The sequence below is a fragment of the Meriones unguiculatus genome, chromosome 1 (assembly GCF_030254825.1).
Source record: "Meriones unguiculatus strain TT.TT164.6M chromosome 1, Bangor_MerUng_6.1, whole genome shotgun sequence".
Lineage (NCBI taxonomy): Eukaryota > Metazoa > Chordata > Mammalia > Rodentia > Muridae > Meriones > Meriones unguiculatus.
The window spans coordinates 71031564-71055651 of record NC_083349.1 but is presented as its reverse complement, the minus strand read 5'-3'; the positions used below and the strand labels follow the sequence as shown (position 1 = coordinate 71055651).

At 46.4% G+C, this 24088-nt stretch overlaps 1 protein-coding gene across 1 annotated transcript in view; it reads right to left on the bottom strand.

Moving 5' to 3' along the window:
* Positions 1-2964: 2964 nt before the first annotated feature.
* Positions 2965-24088, bottom strand: part of Tdrd1 (tudor domain containing 1) — a 42339-nt gene continuing 21215 nt past the window's right edge. Inside the window, exons 13-26 of the mRNA XM_060391614.1 lie at positions 23975-24082; positions 22392-22562; positions 21174-21416; positions 20680-20817; positions 17877-17987; positions 17217-17387; positions 15098-15370; positions 12540-12659; positions 10432-10548; positions 7575-7742; positions 6148-6375; positions 5627-5673; positions 5455-5547; positions 2965-4727 (exon numbers count right to left, since the gene is read on the bottom strand). Of these exons, the coding sequence (XP_060247597.1) occupies positions 5455-5547; positions 5627-5673; positions 6148-6375; positions 7575-7742; positions 10432-10548; positions 12540-12659; positions 15098-15370; positions 17217-17387; positions 17877-17987; positions 20680-20817; positions 21174-21416; positions 22392-22562; positions 23975-24082 (1988 nt within the window). The 3' untranslated portion in view covers positions 2965-4727. The remainder of the gene's footprint in view (positions 4728-5454; positions 5548-5626; positions 5674-6147; positions 6376-7574; positions 7743-10431; positions 10549-12539; positions 12660-15097; positions 15371-17216; positions 17388-17876; positions 17988-20679; positions 20818-21173; positions 21417-22391; positions 22563-23974; positions 24083-24088) is intronic.

Genomic DNA, 24088 nt, shown 5'->3' with positions numbered 1-24088 from the left:
CGACCCGCAACCTCAGCACCGCAGACACTTCCGGCTACTGCGTAGGTTTTACCGATCCCACCCTTGAGGAAAGGTTGACTTTGGCGTCGTTTTTTATTGGTCACGGCTTCCACCTTTGGCCAGCCCTCCTGTTCTTACTGCAGTTGGGGGGTTACTGGTCAGTGCCTGGTGTGTAACTGAAGCGTCGCAGAATGAAATGGTGTGCCTCTGGCAGGAACTCTGTGCACATAAGCGCAATCATTTTCATACTGCACCAAAACCGCATGCTGTATGCTCATTGGCAAAGTTTAAAGAATAGAAAAGGAGCTCAGCTGCGGACAGCTGCAAAGCGCGGTCACTTCCTCCTAGGAAACTTGGCTCACTCTATTGAGCTAATTTGAAGGTCCACACCTGTGCTGAAAATCTGCGGTTTGGGCACTGCAATACCGCCCCGCATGCACCCATTTGCTGCTAGATTACAGCCTTGTGGGGCTGCCCAGTTCTATCTGGAAGCTAAGGGTAAATAAAGTTCTACAAGTTAGAGAGAGACAGAGAGAGCGAGCGCGCGCATGCACTTTTTTCCTCCCACCGTATGGGTATGGGTTCTGAAGACTGAAATCACTCCAGCAAGCTTGAAGGCAACCGAGTGCCTTTACCCACGAGGCTATCTCCTTGACCAAAGAATTTAAAAACAAAACATATTAGCCAACTGCCTTCCAGGAAGCTGGTCTCTTTTCTATTTTCTGCGTCCTTCCCCACTATTCCTGTAAATGTCAACCTGATGGGTAAATAACAAACTGTGTTTTTACACATTTTAAAAACATTTGTTGCCTTTCATTCTGTAGTCTAAGCTGGGTTTCGACTCCTGTCAGACAGCTTACAGGGAACCTGGCTCCCAGCAGCCTGAGTGTGGCAAACTTCCCTGGAGAGGGAGACAATTTTTATTTTCTGTCTGCACTCAGTTCATCCTTTCCATTGGCATTTACTGGAGCACTGACCGGTAAAATCGGGAACACTCCTAGATAGCATGTGCGTGCCCCACAGACATGGTTATGGCGGGGGAACTTGCCTCCCAAGTATGAAAGTGACAGGGGATGTCTGCCCTAGTGCCAGTGTTTTTTTCTGAGAAATGGGGGGCACATGTGGAATTTTAAATGTTTTACTGGCAATAAAAGGACAAAAACAGGTGACCTCCATCTTGATAGTATTAACCCACAGATCCCAAGTTATTTCAAACATGTAACCAACGCACACTCTACTAAGCCTCCTAAGAGCAGCACCGGCGGTGGTGGGCCAAGCTGCACCCATCAGCATCTGCCTGCGGTTCTGCGCCAGCAGGCTCACCACGGAAAAGCTGTGTTCCAACCCTGGGCATTCCTAACATTTTACCTACGTGGGGTTTCTTCACATTTCACCTCATGACTAAAACCTCAACATAGGGACGTAGCACTTGCCCATGTGTGTTCTAGCCTGCCATCCCAAACACGCATCAGGGAAGGTGTCAAGGACAGCAGTGTGGCCCAGAGGCTCTCGGGACTAAGCAGTGGTATGCGGAGTGCAGCGGAGAGGTGGCTAAGCCAGGCAGAGGCCCCCGGCATCAGCTCAGCAGCTGCTCACAGGCCTTCAAGATGCACATGTCATTCATCCTGCAGAGCATACCCAAGGTCCCCACTCTGCTCAGGGCTGTGCCTTGTCTTTTTGGCCCCAGTGCTTGGTTACTTAGAGTAACTGGGTTTCTGTTTTCTTCTCAAGACAGGGTTTCTCTGCAGCCCTGGCTGTCCTGGAACTCGGTCTGAAGACCAGGCTGCCCTGGAACTCAGATACTCCTGCCTTTGCCTCTGCCTCCTGAGTGCTAAGACTAAGGGTATGTACCACACTGCCCTGATGGGTAACTGCTCTTTTAAAGTTCTCAAATTGTCCTGCAGCGTTTCTGCGCATGCGCACAAACACACATGAGGACTTAAAAAAAAACACAGATGAGGACTTCAGCACTGCTGAGACAAGAGTGTAGTGGAATGATCATGGCTTTGGAGCTAGCATGTCAGCAGGCCTTAACCATTTCTGTTGGTTTTGTAATGCAGAAAATGTGCTTTCTCTTAGATCTCCTGGCCTGTAGACAATGGTGTCAGGATTTCTCACTGGATACAGCCTCACCCTAAGTCTTCACCTCCATCATGAAAGCATACTTGAAAGGGAAGAGAGGCAAAGCCAGGCACCCTTGTCCCACTGAACAGCTACCATGTGGGGCAAGGAATGGAGGGTCAAGCAACCACCCAGGAAACAAAGGGAGCTCACGAGCATTGCACCTCACCTTCAAATGATGCCAAAAGTTTTAAAACTTTGTGGTGGCAACAGCGCTCCCCCTCTGGTAAGAGCCACCCAGAGAGTGAGGCTCCTAAGTGCTTGTCCCTGTCATGGAGGCCCCAGGCCCCTCACCAAGGTCTCGGTGCCCGACCTGAGCCATGTTCCGGTGTTCAAGGTGATGATCCAGGTAATGGAGATGGCAACAGCCGGGTCCTGGCAGTGTGGTAGGGACAGCTGGCCAATTAGTGCTGAGGAGTGTGGCAGGCTCAGATCTTTGCCTTCATACAAACCGAGTCAAAAGTCACACAGCACACTTCTCTCCGTTTCTGCCCCTGCAGTCACCACCACAACCTCCCTGGCTTGACTGGCAGCCCCAAGGCACACTGCAGACGAGCCCCCTTTGTTTCCTGGAGGACGTTCCCTGAAATCTTGATGTTCACACAGTCTCTGTCCAGGAAGTCCGCTGGTGACCGACACATAGTCTCAGCTTTAGTGCATGCGGCCAGAGCCTAACTGGACACCCAGAGGGCAGCCGAAGCCCGAGAGCTGGCCCCGACGGCTCTGCACAGCCATAAAGTGTCTATCACAATGCCAGGCCCCAGCTGGAGCTCAGGAAATATTTGGGGAACAAAAGAAATCGCTGACACGTTAAAAGGGGTCAGAAACAAAACTCAGCGCTGTTGTTTACTAAGGCAAGCAGGAGGTGTGGGCGTGCACCGCTGCCTGCCTGTGAGCCTGGTCCAGGTAACAGTTACCCCTGTGTGAACAAGCCGACCTTCCAAGTTCAAATGCAATTAGCTTCTAGTCAAGTACCCAGGGCCACGTGGACTCTCAAGCAATGAAATCTGACTAGGGACACCGGACTCTGCAAGAGTTGCCTGGCTTCTCAGGATGCAGAGGCTATCTTGCCACACCAGGCTGCCACGTGCATTTTCACGCTGGGGTTGCAGCGTATGTGAGAGGAGGAGGGAGGGCAAAGGGCAGCAGTAAGCACAGAAGGGCCCGGTGCAGACAAGTGACTTTACTGGACAAATCAGAACAAACTTGTTATGGAAGCATAGGCACTTCAACATTCAAGCGACCTTCTACAGAGAGGAAGTCTGCCTAACAGAAGAGCTGACACCCATCGCCAGCAAAATACAAAAGGAAAACATTGAACAAAATCCCAGCGACATCAGTGTTTTACTTGAGTTGGCGGTATCGTCTCAGGGGGCCACAGTCCTGGGACTATCACAACAGAATCTGGGCTGCCAGGAAGGCAGCTGCCTCACGAGTCTGCACATGGCTGAGTTTAGGGCAATCTGCGACCACGTGCAGTGACAAAATAAACATGCTTTCAGTTTTTAAATTGATAACTGAATTTGTGCGTGAGAAAATAGAAATTATTTCTAGCGAACAAGTCTGGATGGCCACAGACTAGGCAGACAACCCCAGAAGGGCATGTGGAGGGGCACCTAGTGCTTGCGGGAGCTCCTGACACACTCTATGATCCCAGTGCAGACAGTGAAGCAGTGTGTGCTCCTGGAGCCACCGCAGGGGAGGGCACGCAGCCCAGAAGCAAAGGAACCAAACAGCACTGGGGAAGGTGGCAGACATCAGGAGCACTTCATCAACAAATGTCTGGCAGGCAGGCCCGGTGGCACAGGCCGTGATCCCAGCACTTGAGGAGGCAGAGGCAGGCAGAGCTCTGCGAACCTGAGCCCAGACGGGTCTACAAAGGGAGGACTACACAGAGAAACCCTTTCTCGAAAAACCAAAATAAAAAAAAAATGTATGAAATGTACAGACAAGGCTAAAGCCCACCTATCTATCAACTAGACCCTCCCGGCGCCACCACCAGCTTTATTTTCTTCAACACTGTCAAGTAGAGAGAGATGCCGGAGCTGACTGTGTGAGAGTGAGAGCGCTTGCCTAGACATGCGAGGCTCTGGCTTCCATACTCAGCGAAGCAAATACACACACACACTCACAGAGAGAGAGAGAGAGAGAGAGAGAGAGAGAGAGAGAGAGAGAGAGAAACGGAGAGACAGAGACTCTTAGTAGAAGGCACCTTGCATCCCCCTTCCTACCCTTCTCCTAAATTCTGAGTCTTGATGCTGTTTGGGGCTCTTTGTATCAGAAAGCATCTAACTATGAGGTACACACTAGCCTTGAACTTGAGGTCTTCTTGCCTCAGTCTCCTCATGGCTGGGATTACAGGTATGCACCATCATGCCTGGCTAGTACACAAATCTCCTATGTAAGATTAATGTATTTCCTGTGAAGAACTGGGGGTGGGCAAGCAAACCAACAGAACAAAGTTAAGCAAGTCCAGGTGGAGAGAGCAAGGTCGCTAAGGAAAAGGAACAAGGAGTCCCAGCAAGCAGAGCACAGATCCAGTTCTTTCCCAAGCCTCGCCTTGGTTGTTGCCTTCCTCCCAAGCGCTTATTTCTGAGATACCGCTTCTGAAAGAGAAAAACCAAAAATATTATATAAAAATTACACAAAATTACACATTACACAAAAATATTACATAAAAATCACTATGGTTCTTAATTTCAGGTTTAAGTACAAGCAAACCAAATACCTTAACTGAAACTACATACATTTACATTATATCTGTCAGATAAAACAGAAACAACTCCGTAAGTTTAATTTTTATTGATAGTAACATTAACCAGAGCTAATTATACTCTCCACAAATATAAAATGTAGCTATTTGTTCTCTTCTCCAAAAGTAAGAAATTTTATATTACTTTACTTAATTATCCCTTTAAGAAACATATAGCACTCCTCTTTAAAAAATTTGTAATTCAGTAACATCTTTGTTATGTAGTTACATAATAATAATTTTTAGACAAGGTCTTTCTAGACCAAGCCATGTAACACACACTTTCCCCTTGCCTCAACTCCCCAAGGCTGGCACTGCAGGTGTACCTGACTCACAACTATTAACCAAAGCCAAACAACCCACAAGTTATAAAAGCCTGAAAACTGTAAACACGTCTTTATCTGTGGGAAGATTAATTAAGGTAAGATTATATGGTTCTATTTCCCAGCAAAATGAGGAAAGAATGCTTGAGCACCTGTGTCACCTCACCCACACCCTGCAGATCTGCATTAACTTAGAAAGATGCTGCAGCCCAGCACACACACAGCAGCCACCACAGAAGGGCAGAGACATGAACTTACTCAGCTTTTCAGCAGCTTTTTCATCTCTATAAATTTATTTTGGTTGGTTGGGTTGTTGAGGAGGAAGAGAAGAATCTGTTCGTGTTTTTCAATCTGCAGAGGAAGAGGAAACGTCACGGCTTACTCTCTTACGGCGTTGGGGTGTGGTTTCGTGTGAGGGAGAGGCACCCACCTGCTTCTGTAACTCTGTGCAGCAGCAGTCCGCACTGTGTGGTGTTTCTAAAAGCAAAATCAAACAAAAACAGCCATGGGGGTCATGTCAGTGAGGACCAGCAGCCCCGGACCTGAAGAAGCCTGTGCCTGTCTGTGTCTGTGTCTGAGTGGCAACTATACTCATCTGCTGTGACCTGGACTCTCACAGACCGGCACTCCAGCTGAAGACTGAGTCTTCTATGATGTGTGCAAGCCCCTTGGGGCAAGGGTGGGTCTAATGCACATCTCCTAGGGTCCCGGGAAGATTCAATCTCAAAGATACATGGTCTTCTCATGCTGATCAGGCTCAAAGGGAACCCGGGGAAAAAGCAAAGGCACACTGTGAAGCCATTCTAAACCGCTGGGTAAGGTCGCCACAGGAGTGCAGAGGAGGAGAGGGAGGGACCTGAAGCCATAAGCAGCTAGGCAGTCAGGCCAGCTCAGGCAATGACCCCTGCCACACTGCATCTCAGCTGTACTTTGTTATGCTTGAGAAGGCACCTTTACTTGATGAAGTTTTCCTCTTAGAAGAGAGGTTTTCCACCAGGCCACACATCAGCAGCTGCTCAGCTATGTTGATCATTCCGTTCTCAGAACACTTTTCAACCGACACTGTGTGGACATTCTTCGAGATCCCTTTGACAGAAAGGATCACGCTCTGGTTCAGCATGGCATTTCTCAGCAGCTGTGTCACTAACTGCGAGCAGCTTCCGTTCAGTTCCACCAGCCCTGGAGAAGTTAAACACATGCTTATTCCACAAGTCATTTTTAAAGACGTACTTACTTATTTTTACGTGTATGAATGTTCTCTGTGTGTGTGTGTGTGTGTGTGTGTGTGTGTGTGTGCGCGCGCGCACATGTGCACCCTGTGAATATGGAAATGAGAACTAGAGTTACAGATGGTTGCCAGCCATCATGTGGGTGTGTGGGTGTAGTGCTCTGCAAGAACAAGCCATGCTCTGAACCACTGGGCCATTTCTGCAGCCTCTCAACTCCTTTTAGAGCCCGTGTCTAGTTCATCTAATGAGGCTGCTGGTGCAGCTGGTACTGGGCAGGCTGTGGGGCACCAACATGAACCCGGGGTTAGGGCATGAAACAGACATGCTCTGGCCTCCGTGTTCGAGGGAAGGGCAACACATACAGAAGCCAAGCACGCTCTGAGTGTCAGCGCCAGCATCTTGAGGAGGGCAGGGCAGGGCAGGGCCACCTCTGGCGTCCTCGTTTGTTTGCTCCACTCATGTTCTACACACGCTGCCAACTACAGCTGAGCAGAGGCTGCTTCAGAAGCACAGTGAGGACACTGGGGTGACACCAGTGAGCATCCCTGGCTCCTACAGGAAGCTGTGACAAAGCAGCAGACCCATGAGGGAGCTACAAAACACCTGCCACTTGCCACTAGAGCCTAACAACAGGACAGAACACAAACCTTGACCCTCTGAAGGTAAGTCCCAAACAGAAAGACAATCGAAGGTAGTTTCATGCAAGTTAAAGAATAAACTCATGGAGAACTCATTGAGAAGATGCTTAGAAGAGGGTAAGTGTAAGGACAATTCAGCTGGGACCCCAGGTGACCACACATGCCTCCATTCGAAGTACTGGCCTTGCAGCCTGTTCCTTTACCTGTATGTACTTTGCACACACTCTCTGACTAACCAACTCTTCCTTCTCTTGAACCCCATAAAAGAAAGCCTCCCCCCCAGTCATCAGAGCCCTTTAGGGGTCTCACTCTTGACAGTGCTTCCTCTGTAACCCGTCCTGTCACTTGCTCTGACTGAAGTTCCCTTGAGTCTCCTGTAGATCTGTGTGCCCTGACTTCCTAGTTCTGTGATGAGGCCAAGAACCTGGAAGCACCGGCCCAGAGCTCTCCACCACTGAGCCAATGTGATAAAACCATCTGATCCAGACTTAAGAGCAGCAGACGTGTGTACCCTCGAGTGAGCATCTGATGATGTGGAAGGGAAGCTCTAGGTGCCTGGCGGAGACTGGCTGCACCCGGGAAAGAGGCAGCATTTCGATGTTTCCGTAGTCAGCGTACAGCACTCTCACGTCTGAGTCTGACGTTTCCAGAACAACGGCCCGGTACCAGAAGTCATCACCTGAAAACAAAAGGACCTCAGCCCACAAATCATGGTCCAGAGCCCTGCCCCTTCCTTGAGACAGTTCTATCTACAACATGTAAAAACTCACACGTGCTTTCTAGTTAAGAGTCTGGAGTTTTCGATATTCCTTCCAATCCCTCTATGGAGACCCTAAGAGCCTTGATTTTGTTTTTTAAGTACAGGAACAAGAAACAGGACAGAAGATCATGCAATTCTGGAAGGCTGGAGAAAGATGTACAAATGGAAACAGCTTATAGCCAATGAGCTCATGTAAAGGTGGTAGTGAGGAAGCCAAACAGTCTCCCAGGAGCTACCAGGGCCCGGAGGTGAGGCAAAGGAGTGAGGCCAGGGTAAACACAGCAGTTATCCTCCGAGACCTTTCAACAAACTATGTTTCAGTCTACAACATTTTTACATTCACTGAAGAGCTGGTGAGCTTCATGCTTCCCTTCTCCAAAGGGACCATGGACTGGGGGAATGAGTAGCTAAGGAGAGGAAGGAGTTCCAAAGATTCAGTTAGGCACAGTGCATATCCCAGGCAGGAGACAGACACCAAGAGGTGAGCACTTCCAGATGTTGTCCAGCTGCTAGTAGAGCCAAAGACCATGGTGGGTAAGCTCTGTTGTGCATAGACTTCCAAATAACCCTTGGGCATGTAACTAATCTTAGTTACGTGGAAAGACATTCAAGAAAGCCTCTCACATGACAGAGAAGGCCAAAGCAAGCAAAACAGAACCTGGAGAAAGCAGAGGCAAAGGCTGAACGATCACATCCAAAGGTTGATGGCACAAGGACAAGACATTCCACCCTCAAAAGCATCAAGGGGACATTCAGGCACAAACACACCCAAGAAAACAACAGCTGGTGAAGCTACCATATGGCATCAAAACATAGGTGAGAAAAGTTAGGGAATGAAGAACTCCTGAATGAAAGGACAGCAAACAAATTCAGCAGAGTCTATGTCAAGCTCTGGAAGACTCAACAGAAGTCAAAAGGAGAAAATGAATAAAAGCTCTGAGTTCAGGAGAAAAATGCCCAACCTGGAGCATGTCCAGACTTTGAGACTGCTCAAGAGTGCCCAAAGCAAGCCACTGTGTGAAGTCACACTTCAGTCACACAGGAGGAAGCAGACACTCAACGTTCCACACAACAAAAGGTTACGTCGAAACTTGGAGAACCTATCTTTTAATAAAAAATACCAACAGCTAGCTGGGTGGTGGTCACACACACCTTTAGTCCCAGCACTCAGGGGGCAGAGGCAGGCAGCTCTCTGTGAGGTCGTGGCCATCCTGGTCTACAGAGTGAGTTTCAGGACAGCCAAGGCTAAATAGAGAAACCCTGTCTTGAAAATACAAAAACAAAAAAAATCAAACATCAACAACAAAAATGCCAACAGTTAACACCCAAAGCAATGCGTTCAAAATGACTTCCAACCCAGATTTTTATATCCAGGAAAACTACAGCACCAAGGCTAGGCTTTTAGCTCACATGCAGCACCTTTCCTTAGCACCTAAGAAATAGATAGATCCAGACACTGGAGTAGATCCAAAGAGCAGCAAGGTCAAGTGAGGAAAGGAGGGAAGGAAGAAAGGATCAGCTACCTAAGTGGAGTAGAAGACACTCAGCTAAGCCCAAGGCAGGGAGAGATGAAGACTGTTCACACAGTCCTCAGCATGAAGGTGAAGGACACAGCCAGGACAGCCCAGGTCTGGAGGACAAACACTCTAGAGGATCAGTTAGACTGAGATTATGGGGAAGTGTGACCATGTCCACAGAGCCCCCTGAGGGGACCAATGCCGGTGTGGGGGAATGGGGACAGCGGGAGCAGACAGAACAACCCTGCCAGCAGCAGCTCGACAGCAAGCGAACCAGGAGGCACAGAGCAGCACAGGACAGTGTCTGCAGTGTCTGTGAGCCTCACAGTAATGAGGGGTCTCACACCCCAAGTCATGCTTTACTGGGATGAAAATGAGAACAGGCATGTCCACAGGCCATACAAAAGTAAATTAAGACAGAAGTGATGCCGCTAAGATGATGGAGACCCAGCGTGCGACAGCCACTCTCCTGCTAGGCATGTGTGGACAGAGCTGCCTTGGTAAGATCTCCAAGATCCAGATGGGGTCTTCAGAGTTGAGGACATCCATTACCTACTCCCCTCGCTTGGCCTTGGCTGCAATGAGAAGCAGTCTCCCTGGGTACCCTGCTCTAGACCTGCTTGGCTAACAGGAAGCAGTGGGAACCATGCCTACCCATGCCCTCACAGCACCTCTGATCTGGCTCCCGTCGCAGAAACAAACCAGAACCTAATCAACAAGTGTTATTTGTATTAACAACACAATTTGTTGACGTACAATGTTGAACACGCCTGTCCTGAGATAAGCTAATACTCCTTTTGGTCTCCTCACATGCAGAACTCCATAAACATGGAGGACTCTACACCAGTGACCACCAAACCGAGCCCTTGTCCTTTAAGCTGGTTAACTGAGCACACATAGACCCTTACCTAAAAATAGCCTACATAGAATGGAAAAGCAGATGACCCCAGCATATAAATTAAGTCACAATTTTGCCTTTCTTAATGTGTCTAACCAAATGAAATATGCATTGAAGACACCAAAATCTACATCATCTAATATAAAGGTAACAACTAATATTTCCCGCAGTATTTCCCGCAAAGGAACGTTACTTGTATATTTGGCACAGCATGCTTCTCCTGTCCGTGGTCTGTAGGATGGCTGGCCTTTCTGAGCATTACAGTGTTCTAGCAATTCGGCCGTTAACACGCACAGCTTTTCTTGATTTTCTGAAATACAAGCAATCTCCAGTGTGAGAAAGTCTCCAGGGCTAACAATAGTGACAGTATACACAGAATCCAAGTCTAATCAGCCAGGGCTCTCTGCATATTAAAAGGCACATTGTGTTGTAAGAGCAAATTGACTATAGGTTGTCTTATGCACAGAGATTTGAACTCAGGGTTATGAGGAGCCTCCGGAGGCCTGGGGTGATTCTGCTAGTGAGCTCCCTCTACAAAAATTTACTAACTTTATTTATTTGCATTTTACATTTATTCACAGTGGGGGACGCCATGGCACCCGTGTGGAGGTCAGAGGACAACCTGCAGGAGTAAGGACTGCTGTCAAGAGCCTCTCATCAGCCTTAAGTAGTCACATTGTTTAGAAACAGAAATGTTTCACCATAGGGTTCAGTTACCAAGAAAAGTAGCATGTAAGATTGGTTCTGCTCTTCTTGTTTAGTGGAAGTTTATAATCAAGCAACCTCCTAAATGTTTGTGAAACCATCCCTGTAGCATTGGAAGGTCAGTCGGGTACAGGTGGAAGCATCTGTTCAGATCTACTTTGGGGTATTTTAACAATGAAAGAAATGAAGTCTGCTTCAAACGGTCAACCCAGGAATTGTAGTAATACCAATTATTGCTCTTAAGCTTTTTTCAAAAATCACAAAAACTTACCTGTAACCTGTGTAGTGAAAAGCAGAGGCTGGGGCTGTCTGGGACAGTCTACAGTACAGGTGAGCTGACGTTATACGTAAGATCACCTTCTTATGTACAACATATTGAGACTACACAGTCATAAAATGTTGCTGAAGCTGAGTATTGAGAATTGAGAAAATTTCATAAGCTAACCTATATCCTCACCTAAAAATAAATTATATAGAATAAAAAGCTGATGAAATCTGCATATGAATTAAGTCCTATCTTTGCCTTGCTCAATTTATCTAATCAAATGAAATATGCACTGAAGATACAAAAGTCTGAATCATCTCACATAAAAGGTAACACTAAAATTTCCCTGTACTTCACTTGTGTATCTGGTATAGCATATTAGACCAATCTGTGGTCTGTAGGACTGTACAGACCTAGAATATAAACATGCAAACAACCATTTTTAATTTAAAAAAATGATTATTGATTACTAAGATTAATATTATTGGAAATTGTTCTGGTTGAAGCTCATTTACCTGGCTGAAGGTTAACTTAGTAAATATAGTTCAACACACGAAAATGTGTTTTAAATAAAGAAGTTATGTGCTAGGCACAGTGGTGCACGCCTGTAATCCCAGCACTCAGAGAGAGAGGCAGGTGGATCTTTCTGAGCTCGAGGCCAGCCTGGTCTACAGAGTGATTCCGGGATAGCCAGGGCTACACAGAGAAACCCTGTCTCAAAAAAAAAAAAAAAACCAAGAGGAGGAAGAGGAAGAGAAGGAAGAGGAGGAGGAGGTGGAGGAGGAAGAGGAGGAAGAGGAGGAAGAGGAGGAAGAGGAGGAAGAAGAGGAAGAGGAGGAAGAGGAGGAGGAGAAGGAGGTGGAGAAAGAAGACGAAGTTGTTGTTATGTGGAAATCAAGGAAACTTTTGTTCTAGGACACTACAGATTAACTCTGTCTTGAAAAACCAAAAGGAAGAGGGAGAGGAGGGAGGAAGGGAGAAGGAGGGAAGAGGAGGAGAAGGGGGGAGGAAGGAGGGAAGAGGAAGAGAATGAGGGAAAAAGAGGGAGGGAGGAGGAGGAGGAGAAAAAGCAGAAGCAGAAAAAGCAGCAGCAGCAGCAGCAGCAGTTATGTGGGAAACAAGGACACTTTTCTTCTAGGACACTAGATTACAGTAAACCCAAGCGGCTGAGCAGATGCTCAACAGAGCACCAGGTGTCTTTAAAACTGGGCTTACAGTCCTTAAGCAGCAGCACCTTTCTCGTTACACCTGCACTTCCTGCAGAGTTCACCAAAGGACGCTGGTGCACAGTTCAGAAGCAGAGGCACAAATCCGTGCGCGTGGCCCCTCACCTGGCATTTCACTGGGGATGGCATAAAACAAGTTTGGGTTTATGACTTCTAGCACATTTGCTTGTACAGTCTTGTTAACTGGCAGTTCTATCGTCTTCCACTGGTCTGCTGAAGGGATGGCTGAAAACACATGAAGCACAGGTCTTGCTATTAAATACATACAGTTTACTCTTTTCCCCAGTAATATACTCATTCAATTCATTTGCTCATCAATATCTGACTGTCAACACCTTGGAGTGCCCAAGATAAGGTATCTGGTTCACAACTCAATTTACTAAAATCAGAGGGCAGTGCATGTTAGAGTTGTCAGTACCCAGGATCTCGGTGCTAATACACTCCTAAAGTACAATCAACGAAGCCAAGGGTGGTGACACAAACTTAAATTCCAGCACTCAGGGAGGCAGAGGCAGGCAGCTCTCTGTGAGTTCGAGGCCAGCCTGGTTCTACAAAGTGAGTCCAGGACAACCAAGGCTAAACAGAGAAACCCTGTCTCAAAAAACCAAAAAACGAGGGGGGAGGGGTGGAGAAAAAGAGAAAGAGAATGCACCTCCTCAAACCATGAACATTTTTGTCAGCTTCAGTGATTAAAAAAAAAATAATAAATAAAGAACATGGATGAATTAAAAGATCTCACATGTTCATGAATTAGCAGAATGGATACTGATTTGTACTGGTACAAAACAGATCGTCAGACTAATAGAGTAGATGATCTCAAACGGAACTCTATACCGTAGAGCCAAGCAATCTTGACAAAGGAGTTGAAATACAGAGTGGAGAAAAGGCAGCAAAGAAAGCGGGAGAGCCACATGCAGGAACGCAAGCTGATCCCTCTCACCCTGCATTAGATCAGCTCAAGAGGGAGCAGAGGTCCGCAGATCCGGAAGTGCGGAACAGGGGGGAAACAGGACCCACCTTCCCATATACAAGTCTCTGTGAGCTCAGCGGCCTAGGAACAAACCCAAGCGGACAGACTAACGCCCCTGCACAGACGCAGCAGCTCTCTGCCAAGGGAAACTGCAGCCTACAATGGGAAAAACCTTCATTCTCCACCTGACAGGGGAGTAAGACCTAGAATTCATAAAGAATTCCAAAAACTAAATGCTAAAATCATCCAGTCAGCACACAGCCAATGCTGACAGTTCTCAAAGTACACATACCAACAACTGTTTTTACAATTTCTAGTTAACTTTATCATAAAAACCTGGAAACTGAAACCCGCAAGCTCGCTGACACTGAAATTGCTCAGACCCAAAGTGCATCTTGGAGTGCTCACAGTCTGCACGGCTCTTCTGAAGCTGTGGGGTTACGAAAGAGTTCTAGAAAAAGGTGGAAAGCTAGCTTCTCCCTGGGCTAACTATCGTGGAGTTTTCATTTTTGATGGTAAAAATACATTCTACAGTAAAAGTGTAAGATTCAACGTGAACCTTTTTAAATGATCAAGACCCTTCGTTGCTGGGGGGACAAATTCAAACTGTTTTACAGAGGTGGCTCTACCAGTCAGATCATTAGCAATAACAAGAGGCCTTGGAGAAGCACAAATGATTTAAATATAGTACTCATGTATGAAATTTTCAAAAAATAATAAAATTAAGAAAAAAAAACAGATTTAAGATTATTTCAAAATCTTAAAGACAAAGAAATGCTAATGAGCATGTGGGGAACACTTACACAGCTGGAGAAGTAACGGAGCCACTCTATGAAAGTCTGTGTGGAGGTGCTCCAAAGGCTAGGCTAGGGTTCCCGTGCGCTCCTGGACCTCAGCAGTGAGCACAAGCTGCCTGCTCACTGCAGCTCTGTTCAGGAAAGCTAAGTCACTGGCCGGCCCAGGCTCAGTCCACATATGGACCCGGCCTACATGGTCACCAACAGCTGGGTGACACATAAGACTTGGTACATACACGATGGGATTTTATGTAGCTACAGAGAAAAGTGAAATTATATCATATGCACGTGCGTGTACACACATGAAAGAAGGGCTTTGAGTGATGAGGAACAGGTCTAAAGAATGGAGCACAAAAAAGGCTCTAGAGGAAAGAATGCCACCAGCATCCTTCACGCAGGGTCTAGACTTAACTATAAACACCCCAACCCGCCAACCACACAAGAAAAAGCAGAAGAGAAGCAAGCATGATGGCACATGTTTTTAATCCTAGCATGTGGGAGGCAGAGGCAGTCAGATCTCTGTAAGTTTAAGGCCAGCCTGGTCTACATAGCGTGTTCTGGGACAGCCAGGGCTACATAGCAGAAGTCACAATTGCTGTAACTCTATTGTTCCAGAGCTTCTGACACCCTCAGACATACATGCAGGAAGAACACCAATGAACAGACAATAGAAACAAACTGTTATTTTAAGAAAAAAGAAAGCAACCACGCAAGCAGAAGAGGAATAGACCGTGGAAGGATCCCGGTGGGGGGAGTGAGGAGAGACAAGGGTGGGCAGGTAAGAGCCATCATCCGTATGAAAATCTCAGTGACCCTCGGTGTGCTGGATCTGAAATGCTGAGGAGCAAAGAAAACCCTGAGATAAACTTAAAGTGTGGCTGTTTCACAGGCATCACCTTGCAGCCCCTGGCTGTCCATCTGGCTGTGTCTGCCAGCAGCTCTGCCAATGGCTGTGTTCTTCTGTGGTGAAGAACATCTCAACACCAACTGTTCTGTGATGAGAACATCACTAATTATTCTGGGATAGGGAGTGGAAAGATCAGTGAGTTCAACTCCCACCCCCTTTTCAGTGATTTCCACAACTCTGGCTTGGAGTTTGAGCCCCGCAACACATGCTTGAAATCTTGCTGTGGCTTCTTTTGTCCAGTGCTTGTTTTTGGGCTGTATATCTGGGAAGGAAGAACAAAAGCATTAAGGAAAATCTTATGTGTGCGGTGAGCTTATGCTGACGATAGGCAGGACTAGGTTCCTACATTCACCCCAGAAATTCTCAAAATGTACAGATTTGGTCAAGAAAATTTTACATCTACGTCACAGATAACGTATCTGTTAATACACAGTGTAGATGGCTAGGGCTCAGGCCTGCACTCTCCCTGGAAGGATCTGCAGCTGCAGTGACCATCTCTTAGAGAAGCCTCTGCCTGAGCTAATGTCACCAGCGAGAAGTTGCTAGCTGGTGGCAGAACCTTCCAGGGACTTGGGAGCCATTCGGTTTTCTGACTTTTGAGACAGGGCTGCACTGCCTTGATCAGGCTTCTCTCGGCCACCTGGGTCAGGGTAGTCTTCTCACTTCAGCTCCTGAGTACCCTGGCTTATGGGGATCAGGGATGGTGCCACTGGCTTGTCATTTCCATCCCTTCTCTTCAGCCATGATTTCCAACCTTTAATGTGCACCAGAAATTTCTTACAGGTCTTGTTAAAATTTGGAGGCTCATTCCAGAGTTTCTCAATTTAAGTCTGGGTTGAGAACTATAAATCTAACTTGTTTTTGTTTTTCAAGACAGAAAGGTTTCTCTGTGTAGCTCTGACTGTCCTGGAACTCACTCTGTACACCAGGCTGGCCTCAAACTCATAGAGCTCTACCTGCCTCTACCTTCCAGGTGCTGGGATTAAGGGTGTATGCCACCATCGCCTGGCTTATAACTGAACTCTTAAATTAAGTTCTCTTGTTCAATGCTCACAGTCTGAGGACCACATCTTAAGAAACACACTGGCATGAAACATGGTGGTTAAGAATAATCTGGGATCAATAAAATGGCTCCACAGGTAAAAGTACTTGTCATGTAATCCTGAGCATTTGAATTTGATGCTCGAAGAGAACTGAATCCCCAAAGTTGTCCTCTTACATGTATATGCCTGTATGCACACATCATATCTACACGCACATGCATGTGCACACACACCAATAAGAACGGCACCCTGAAGCACACCCACGTCCCAGTATGGACAGTCAGGGTGACGACCAGTGTCTCTCACAGTCACTGAGATGGAAAAGAATACCTGTGCTCCCACCATGGCCCCTGTTCAGAGTTTGCCATCACCTTCCACCAAAATAGGGGTTTAAAGCTAAGGTCTCGTGTGGATCGAGTTGCCTTACAATTCCGTGTTCACGGCTCTCTGCCAGGCTGCTCCCATGATCTGTGAACTCAAATGGAAAACATGCCTACACACATACACACTTTCTTCACCTGAACTACAGGCGTTGGTGTTCCTGTCACACGTGTGTAACACATCTTGGCAGCAGCAGGGTGACAGCAAATGCCTGGGTACAACGTCAGCCCCAGACCCTGTGCCAGTGCTGGTCCTCGCAGCCGCCCTTACGGCACACTCACCAGCCTGCCTCGGATCATGTGACCTCTCGTCCTCTACTGCTGGCTCTGTTCTGCAAGTGATGGGCTGTCAGTCACAGCCTTCCCTGCAGCTGGACCTTTGCCACTTCCAGGCTGCTTCAGAATACATTACTACATGTAAATGCCAGAATGTGTGAATATCTGAGGTCCTCAGAGTCCTGCACAACTCCTCAGGGCAGCCCTGTCAGTTTCTCTCCAGAACTAGGGAAGAGAAGCTTCTCCAAACACTTCTCCAAAGTTTCTGCCAAAACCTTCAGTGACGTTCCACATGGTGCGGCAGAGATGGGGCTTTCTAGTTCACTGGAAAGGTTAACACAGGGGCACTAGGAACCCAGGGTTACAGTGCTGCTTCTCCGAGGAGCTGAGCCGCCCTGCTGACACCTACCTGCTAGCCAGCACTGCATCCCTTGAAACGGAAGTAGTAAGAACTGTGGCGACAGCACCTGGAGCTGGTCTGTGGTGACTTCCTCAACATTCCCGTAGTCCACGAAGTGCACTCTAACATTGCCACTTGGTAAGATCTCCCTGACTAGAGCCCGGTACCAGTTGCCGTCACCTGGAAGAAACAGAGTCTCTGACATCCCTTCCCCCACACTCCAAGTTCCCTCAGAACACACACTTTCCTCAGCAAAGCCGGCCGCTCTCTTCTATAGACTACAACTTAAGTTTTTCTTCAAAAATTCCTACACTGACAATTCCCAAGATCCATTTTTAGAATATACCACAAAACTTTTTGCAGCACTACACCCTGACATCTAGTAAAAATTAAAGACCCGATCTACCCAATAAACAACATGGGAGGGGAAAATGGGGGCAACGTGCCCACTGCTCAGGTGCTTTGCTGCAGTTTGGTGGTAAAGGCCGTGCCACATGGCGAGGCCATCTGCAGTTAACAACTCCAAGCTCAGAAAGCTGCCGACTGTGGACAGCTTCATCACTTGAAGGCACCTTATTAAGTCCTCCTACTTTGATTATGAAAATGTGTGCATCACAGCAAAGAATAAACGTTGGGAACGAAAAGTCACTGATACCAAGTCTAACCTACCTGCAAAAAAGGCACAGCAAGGCCTCCCGATCTCTGCCTTAAAACCATTTGGCAGCTTCTGTGCACAATATTCTGCTAAGGATTTATTCAAATCATCCAGCTTCTTTACAGCTGCAAACACAATACAAACAAAAGTATACTGTTAAAAATAAACATTTAAACAGATTTTCCTTTAATATCAGATAACATTTTCATCATGAAAATCTCAAGTACATTACCAAGCAACTGGTAACTACAACAAATGCTGTTCCCTTTACAAAAATTTCTAAGTCAATACAACAATATTCAGTTATGTTCTCAATAACTGAAAACCAGTGGTTCTTGGGCACAGGGCACAAGCTCTGCAGCCCTGTCAGTAAGCCAGGGCTCTGAGCGCAGGCGGGAAACCAGACCAAAATGTTGACACTGTCCTGAAAAAGTAAACGTGGTTACTAAATGCAATGTACAGTTAATGTTCTGATGAAGTTCTATAGGGAAATCTGCGGCACAAATCACTGAGAGAAAGGGAAGACTGCCTTGAATGAACACGCAGAGAACTGTGGGCAGCCAGCGATCACCTAGTGGGAAGCAGAAGGCCATGCGGACAACCGAGAGGGTCAGCCACTGAGGACAACCAACCAAGACACAAGCAGCTTTGGCACCAAAAGGAGAGGGACTCAGGCAGCTGTATTAGCCAGAGACAAGCAAACATCTCTGACTTATGGTAAAGGCTGTCACAAAAATAGACATTCTAATTTCAGACGAGCAAGGACACGCTGCTGGAGATGGATGGAGCAAGCATTCAAGGGCACTGGGCATCTCTTGGCTCTCTCCTTAAAGGACACAGACTCTCAAAAGTACACTCACCCACTAACCTATCACTATAATTGTAATTTGTCCCAAGAATATGCTCTCAGGGCAGAGACATGGCTCAGTGGTTAAGAGTACCAGCTGCACTTTCCACAGGACCCAGGTTTAGTTCACAGAACCCACACTGGGGCTCACAACCATCTCTAGGGATATTCCCAGTTCCAGGGCCTCTTGAGGCCCATGAAGGCACTGCACACATGTAGAGCACAGCCATACAGTCAAGCGAACACCCACACACTTCTGAAAACAAATCAGTCTCAGAGTGAACTCACAAAGAACAGAAGAACTATAACCTCCATCAACACCTCTGTTAAGCAAGGATAAAACCACACAGGTGGAAACAATGTAGCAATAGCACCAGCTAGAAGTGTTATCCTGGACTGTGTCCCAGAACAGAAACACATCACCAACTGGAGGCCTGACACAGTGCTGCTCTCCGAGGTTGGCCACACAAGCTTGTGAGGGGTGCACAGAGCTCTCCACACCATCTATGCAAATACCAGCTCTATAACCTAAGAACACATCAGCATATCAAGGAGGTACGAAGGAAACAGGAGAGCTGGTTTCAAAGATATTTAGGAAAATAATTACAAAAGTTTTGCTCATGAAAGGAATACACATCAGGCTGCATCTGCTTCTAAAAAAGAGCTGCAGGCCATGAGGACAGGGATAGGTGTCTTCCACCACACACTCTGTTACTCTTGAATTCTGCACCATATGCTTTGCAGTCGCCTATGAATATAAAGAAATCTGAAGCTCTGACTCATTAATCCTTAGGTTTGTTTCTTTTATGTTATGTGTATGACAGTTCTGCTTGCATGTATGTATACAATGTGAATGCCCGGTGCCAACAGAGCTCAGGAGAGGATATCAGATTCCAATTCCCTGGAACTGGAGTTTCAGAGGGTTCTGAGATGCTATGCGGGCCCTAAGAAATGAGCCTGTGTCCCCGGTAGCAGCAGTGAGTGTCTTAACCACCAAGCCATCTCTCAGATCTTGTTCTAGATGAAAGAGCAGCCCATCTTCCAGGGGATTCTAAATGAAGAAATCATGCGGCTCTGACTTTGAGTCAGACCAGGACTTAGGTATCTTCTCTAACATACTAATTTGTCCAGAAAAGACTAGATCTAGAAAAGTTATACTCAATGATGCTCACTCATCATAACAACTCAAATGAAACAAAAAAATATGAAGTATGAGAATGTGGGGCAAACAGAAATCTCAAAGTGACAGTTGTCAGAATTATGAGAAACTGACTAAAGATAAAAAGATGCCTACTGACGACTCAGCAGAAACACACTGAGACTCAGAAGCACAGTGATGAGGTGAAGCCTTACACTATTATTTCAAAGGCAACCAAATGCCTCAAGACAAAAAAGAATTATAAACTGCTGGGCACTTATACAATGTATTACTAATATCATTATGCAGCAGCAGCAACAACAAAACAAGCTCCATTATTTGTAACAGCAATGTGAGGCGATGAGAACCAAGGCAGAGATAAAAATACACATTGAATGGTTTTGTTAAAAAACCAGAAAAGTCCATCTATACAGTTCCTTATGAAGGGGAAAGAATGGGTAAGGACAGGAAACTTCCGGATACTGGGCAATATTTTCTTTCTCTGCTGATGAGCTGGCTACTGGGCCCATCCCATTGTACTGAGGACAATCCAGTTCACTGCACTCTTGCTACAGGAGTCTCTAAGAACGGATGGCTAGCAGATCAACAAATACACCTGATTTCCAACAGGAGACAGGCTGCAAAATCTTAAATGGTTAAAAGACATACAGCTGGGGCCAAAAGAGGATAAATGCAAACTCAGTACAATCAAGTTTCCCTGATCAGTTGCTTAGAAAGACTGCTGTTGTCACACAATAATATTCTTCACAAGTTACCTATTAATGCACTTAAGAAAACAATGAAACAATACAAAAGAGAAGAGCCAGCTTACCATCGTCTTTAAGAAAGTGACAATAAAACTCCCCAGGATTGTACATCACGCAGACCATGACGTCTACCATTTCGTCAACAGCGAACTCAACCCATGCCCACTCCAGGGGCTCGGCTGCTCTTTCTACAGCCAAGGGAACTGTGAAAATAAATGAGTGTCTTTCAAGAGAAGGAGCATAGCTTGGGTGGGAAGGCTGTCACTGGTGGGGCTAATCTGGGAAAGTTCAATTTCCACTGACATCCTGATGGCTTTACAGGAATGTGAACCCTAAAATTCAGGATTGCAATTAACCTTATCACTTGAATGTCACACATTTCTGACTAATCAAACTCTCAACACAAATCTCTTGTTTATACACTTTGGGGAGTATTTATGTGGCTGCTCAGTTAAGAAAGGTAAAAAAAGGCACTCAGGTGCTAGTTGCCCTGAAATCCTGGCCCACACACTCTCAGGGCCATGGGGTCCAGCCTGCTGCCTGCTGGCAGCCTACTTACCGCTGTCTGTGTGCAGGCTGCCGGCTTTATCTGCCACTACCTCCTTTTCCTCCACAGCAAAGCCTGAGTCTACAAGCGCATTAGATGTGCTGACATGAGGAGTCACGGACTTGTCCACAAGCTCCACCAGCGCCCTGGTCCCCAGCATGCCCAGCACTCTCACAGTGACCATTTTGTTCTGTACGATCTTTTTCATGAAACAAATAGCTTCTGGAGTCCAAATTCCTAATGATGGCTTCACTCCTAACAAATAATTGTTGAAAGATGTTAAAATAATCCCTAAAACAAGCATTTGTATCTTTAACCTCATTTCTTCAAAGTTATATAAATCTGTGTCAAACACTGGAGCGAAAATGTCCCATCTGATAGGCAAGATTTTAAATACAAAAAAATAGCATGAAGAAAAATGCTTCTGTACCTCAACATAAAAAAAAAAAAAAAGTCTTAATCCCACTGAAAATGTCCAGAAAGCCAAATCTTCAGAGAAGAAAAGGTTAGCTCTTGGCTGGCGCAGGCACCTTGTGAAGCACACACGCCAGCTCCACAGGGTGGGTGTCCTCAGACAGATCCTGGTTAGTATGAACAACCACCTAAGTTTGCTTAAAAAACAGAAAATAAAAGTGCAAATGTACTGAATTGTATACCTAAAACAAGGGCTCCCACAGTGTCTAAACTATAGCTCAAAAAATCGATTAATCATACAGGCATAAACAACCCAGAAGACATACTAATTAATGTGAGGTCTCCAGAGCATGTGTGACAGGAGAAAGTGCACACGTGAGCTCAACCCTTCCCAGAGCACATGAGAGAGTTTGTCCCACCAACACACGACACCTCACCACCTGGGGGCGTATGCCCTGTGGAAGGACTTAGCAGTGTTGTCTTGTAACACGTCCAAGGCAGGTGAGCTTGGAAATGACACAAATGCATCCGAAATAACGAAAAGAACATCACAGCCCAAACAGGAAATGTCTGCTCTCATGACACAGTTGGTAACAATGGTAGACCCGCCCAATTCACTGAGGACAATTTATCCACACAGGAAAAAGTCCTCAGTCCTATGGACAAGTCACTTACACAGTAACTTCCACGGCTGTCATCTCAGGGCCCTCATTGTACCCACAAGCATGCCTCTCAGCCACAAGTACCTTTTCACATTTCCACATTCATTTTTAAGTTTTAATATTCGAAGAACGGGAGGAGCGCAGTATTTCCTACCTGCCAGCACACAATTTAGCGCTTGCATTGGCAAGTCCAACAACTTTGGAATTATGGGACAAAGTCTTTTCAAACTAAGAATTTCAAAGTTTCCATAGTCGACATATCCAACCAGGACAGATTCTTCAGAAGCGTAGGCCAGAACTGAGGCGCGGTACCACTGATCATCCTCTGGAAGAAGAAGATGGTCATCTCAGGTGCTCCACAGGCAGAACAAGCGCTCCCCAGCTGGGGAAGGCCGCTGGCACGCTCTGCTACTGCGGTACCAAGTGCTCTCCCGAAGGCTCACTAACCTCTGCCAGAAGCCTCACCTCCCAAAGCCGGATGTTAGTGTAGGGTTATTGTGTAATTCAGATGGTGATTTCTGTACCCCCTGTATCTGGTCTCAATCCTTGTTCTGAGAAGCTCCTATCTTAAAGATGTACAAACTCTGCTCCCCAATGGTCTGGATATGTCAATAAAGCAGCTTACAGCCAATCGCTGAGCAGGGGAGGAGGAAAAAGAGGGAGTAGGGATTCAGCCAGTAAAGATGAGGAGGGAGGAGGTAGAGCAGGAAAACTACAAAGTGCAAGTATTCCTGGGGTGCACACTGGGGAGAAATCAAAATAGAACGGAGGGTTAACAAGGGAGTACTATCTGCTCAGTTATTGTGTTATGAAGCTTATAGAAGAGAGTCCCAATTAATTTGTATGATAGCTTGGTTAAGAGAGAAGCAGAGAAACACAATTTTATAAAAATAACAGTAGCAGAGGGACCACTGTGCTAGCTAACGAATCACGTTGCTTTTTTTTTTTTCTTGGTGCCAAATACCTGATAAAACAACCCAGAGGAGGAAAGACAATTTTGCTCACGGTGTCAGCCCATCATGGTTGGAGCGTGGTGGGGCAGAGAAGTCACACCCGGTGTGAAATCCAGTCAAGCTGACAGTGAGGCTATCCATCACGCTATGGCATATGATATCGTTATGGATTTATAGGATTTGTTTCTCCAACAGATAGCTGGTAGGTAACTTAGCGGTGGAGAGAACATTCCAACCACATGAATCCCTAAGATACATCGATTATTTGCTAAGGCACCAAGTAAGGCTACTTCTAGAATAGCTGCAGCAGGGGGAATTAAATGGATTCCAGACAAGGAATGAATGTGCCTGTGGCTTCCCTGCTGCTTACTATTGAGAGGGCTAGCTGGGCTGTCCTTAAGAAAAGAGCAACAGAATAGGCTTCTACAAAGTAAAAGTGGCTACAAAGCTTGTGGCAGAACTAGGCCTCAAAGGCCTTCTTGCTAATTCAAACAAAGCTCACAGAGAAAAGAGTGGAAGGCTCTGCATCCCATATTCATTTAGGCTGAGCTATTTGTGCTCCTCTCCAACCAGGAAGGAATTGATATGGACAGCTAAAAACATCATCTTACCATGTCAGGCTCTTAATGCAAGCTCTCTGCCATACTCAACTGCTTCTATCTAGTTTGAGTGGACATGTTTAGGACATAATTGATACATGTTAATACTCAAGCCCAAATGTGGCCATTTGGACTGAATCAAGGATTTTGTCTTTTACTCAGTGGTATGTACAGCAGGTCCTCACCTGAGAACTGAGCACAGCACACATCCCCGATAGCTGGATAGAAATCCGAGCGTGGAGTCACTTGGCCACAGTACTCACTGAGGGATTCCTGGAGTTCGGCAAGCTTGTCTGTGG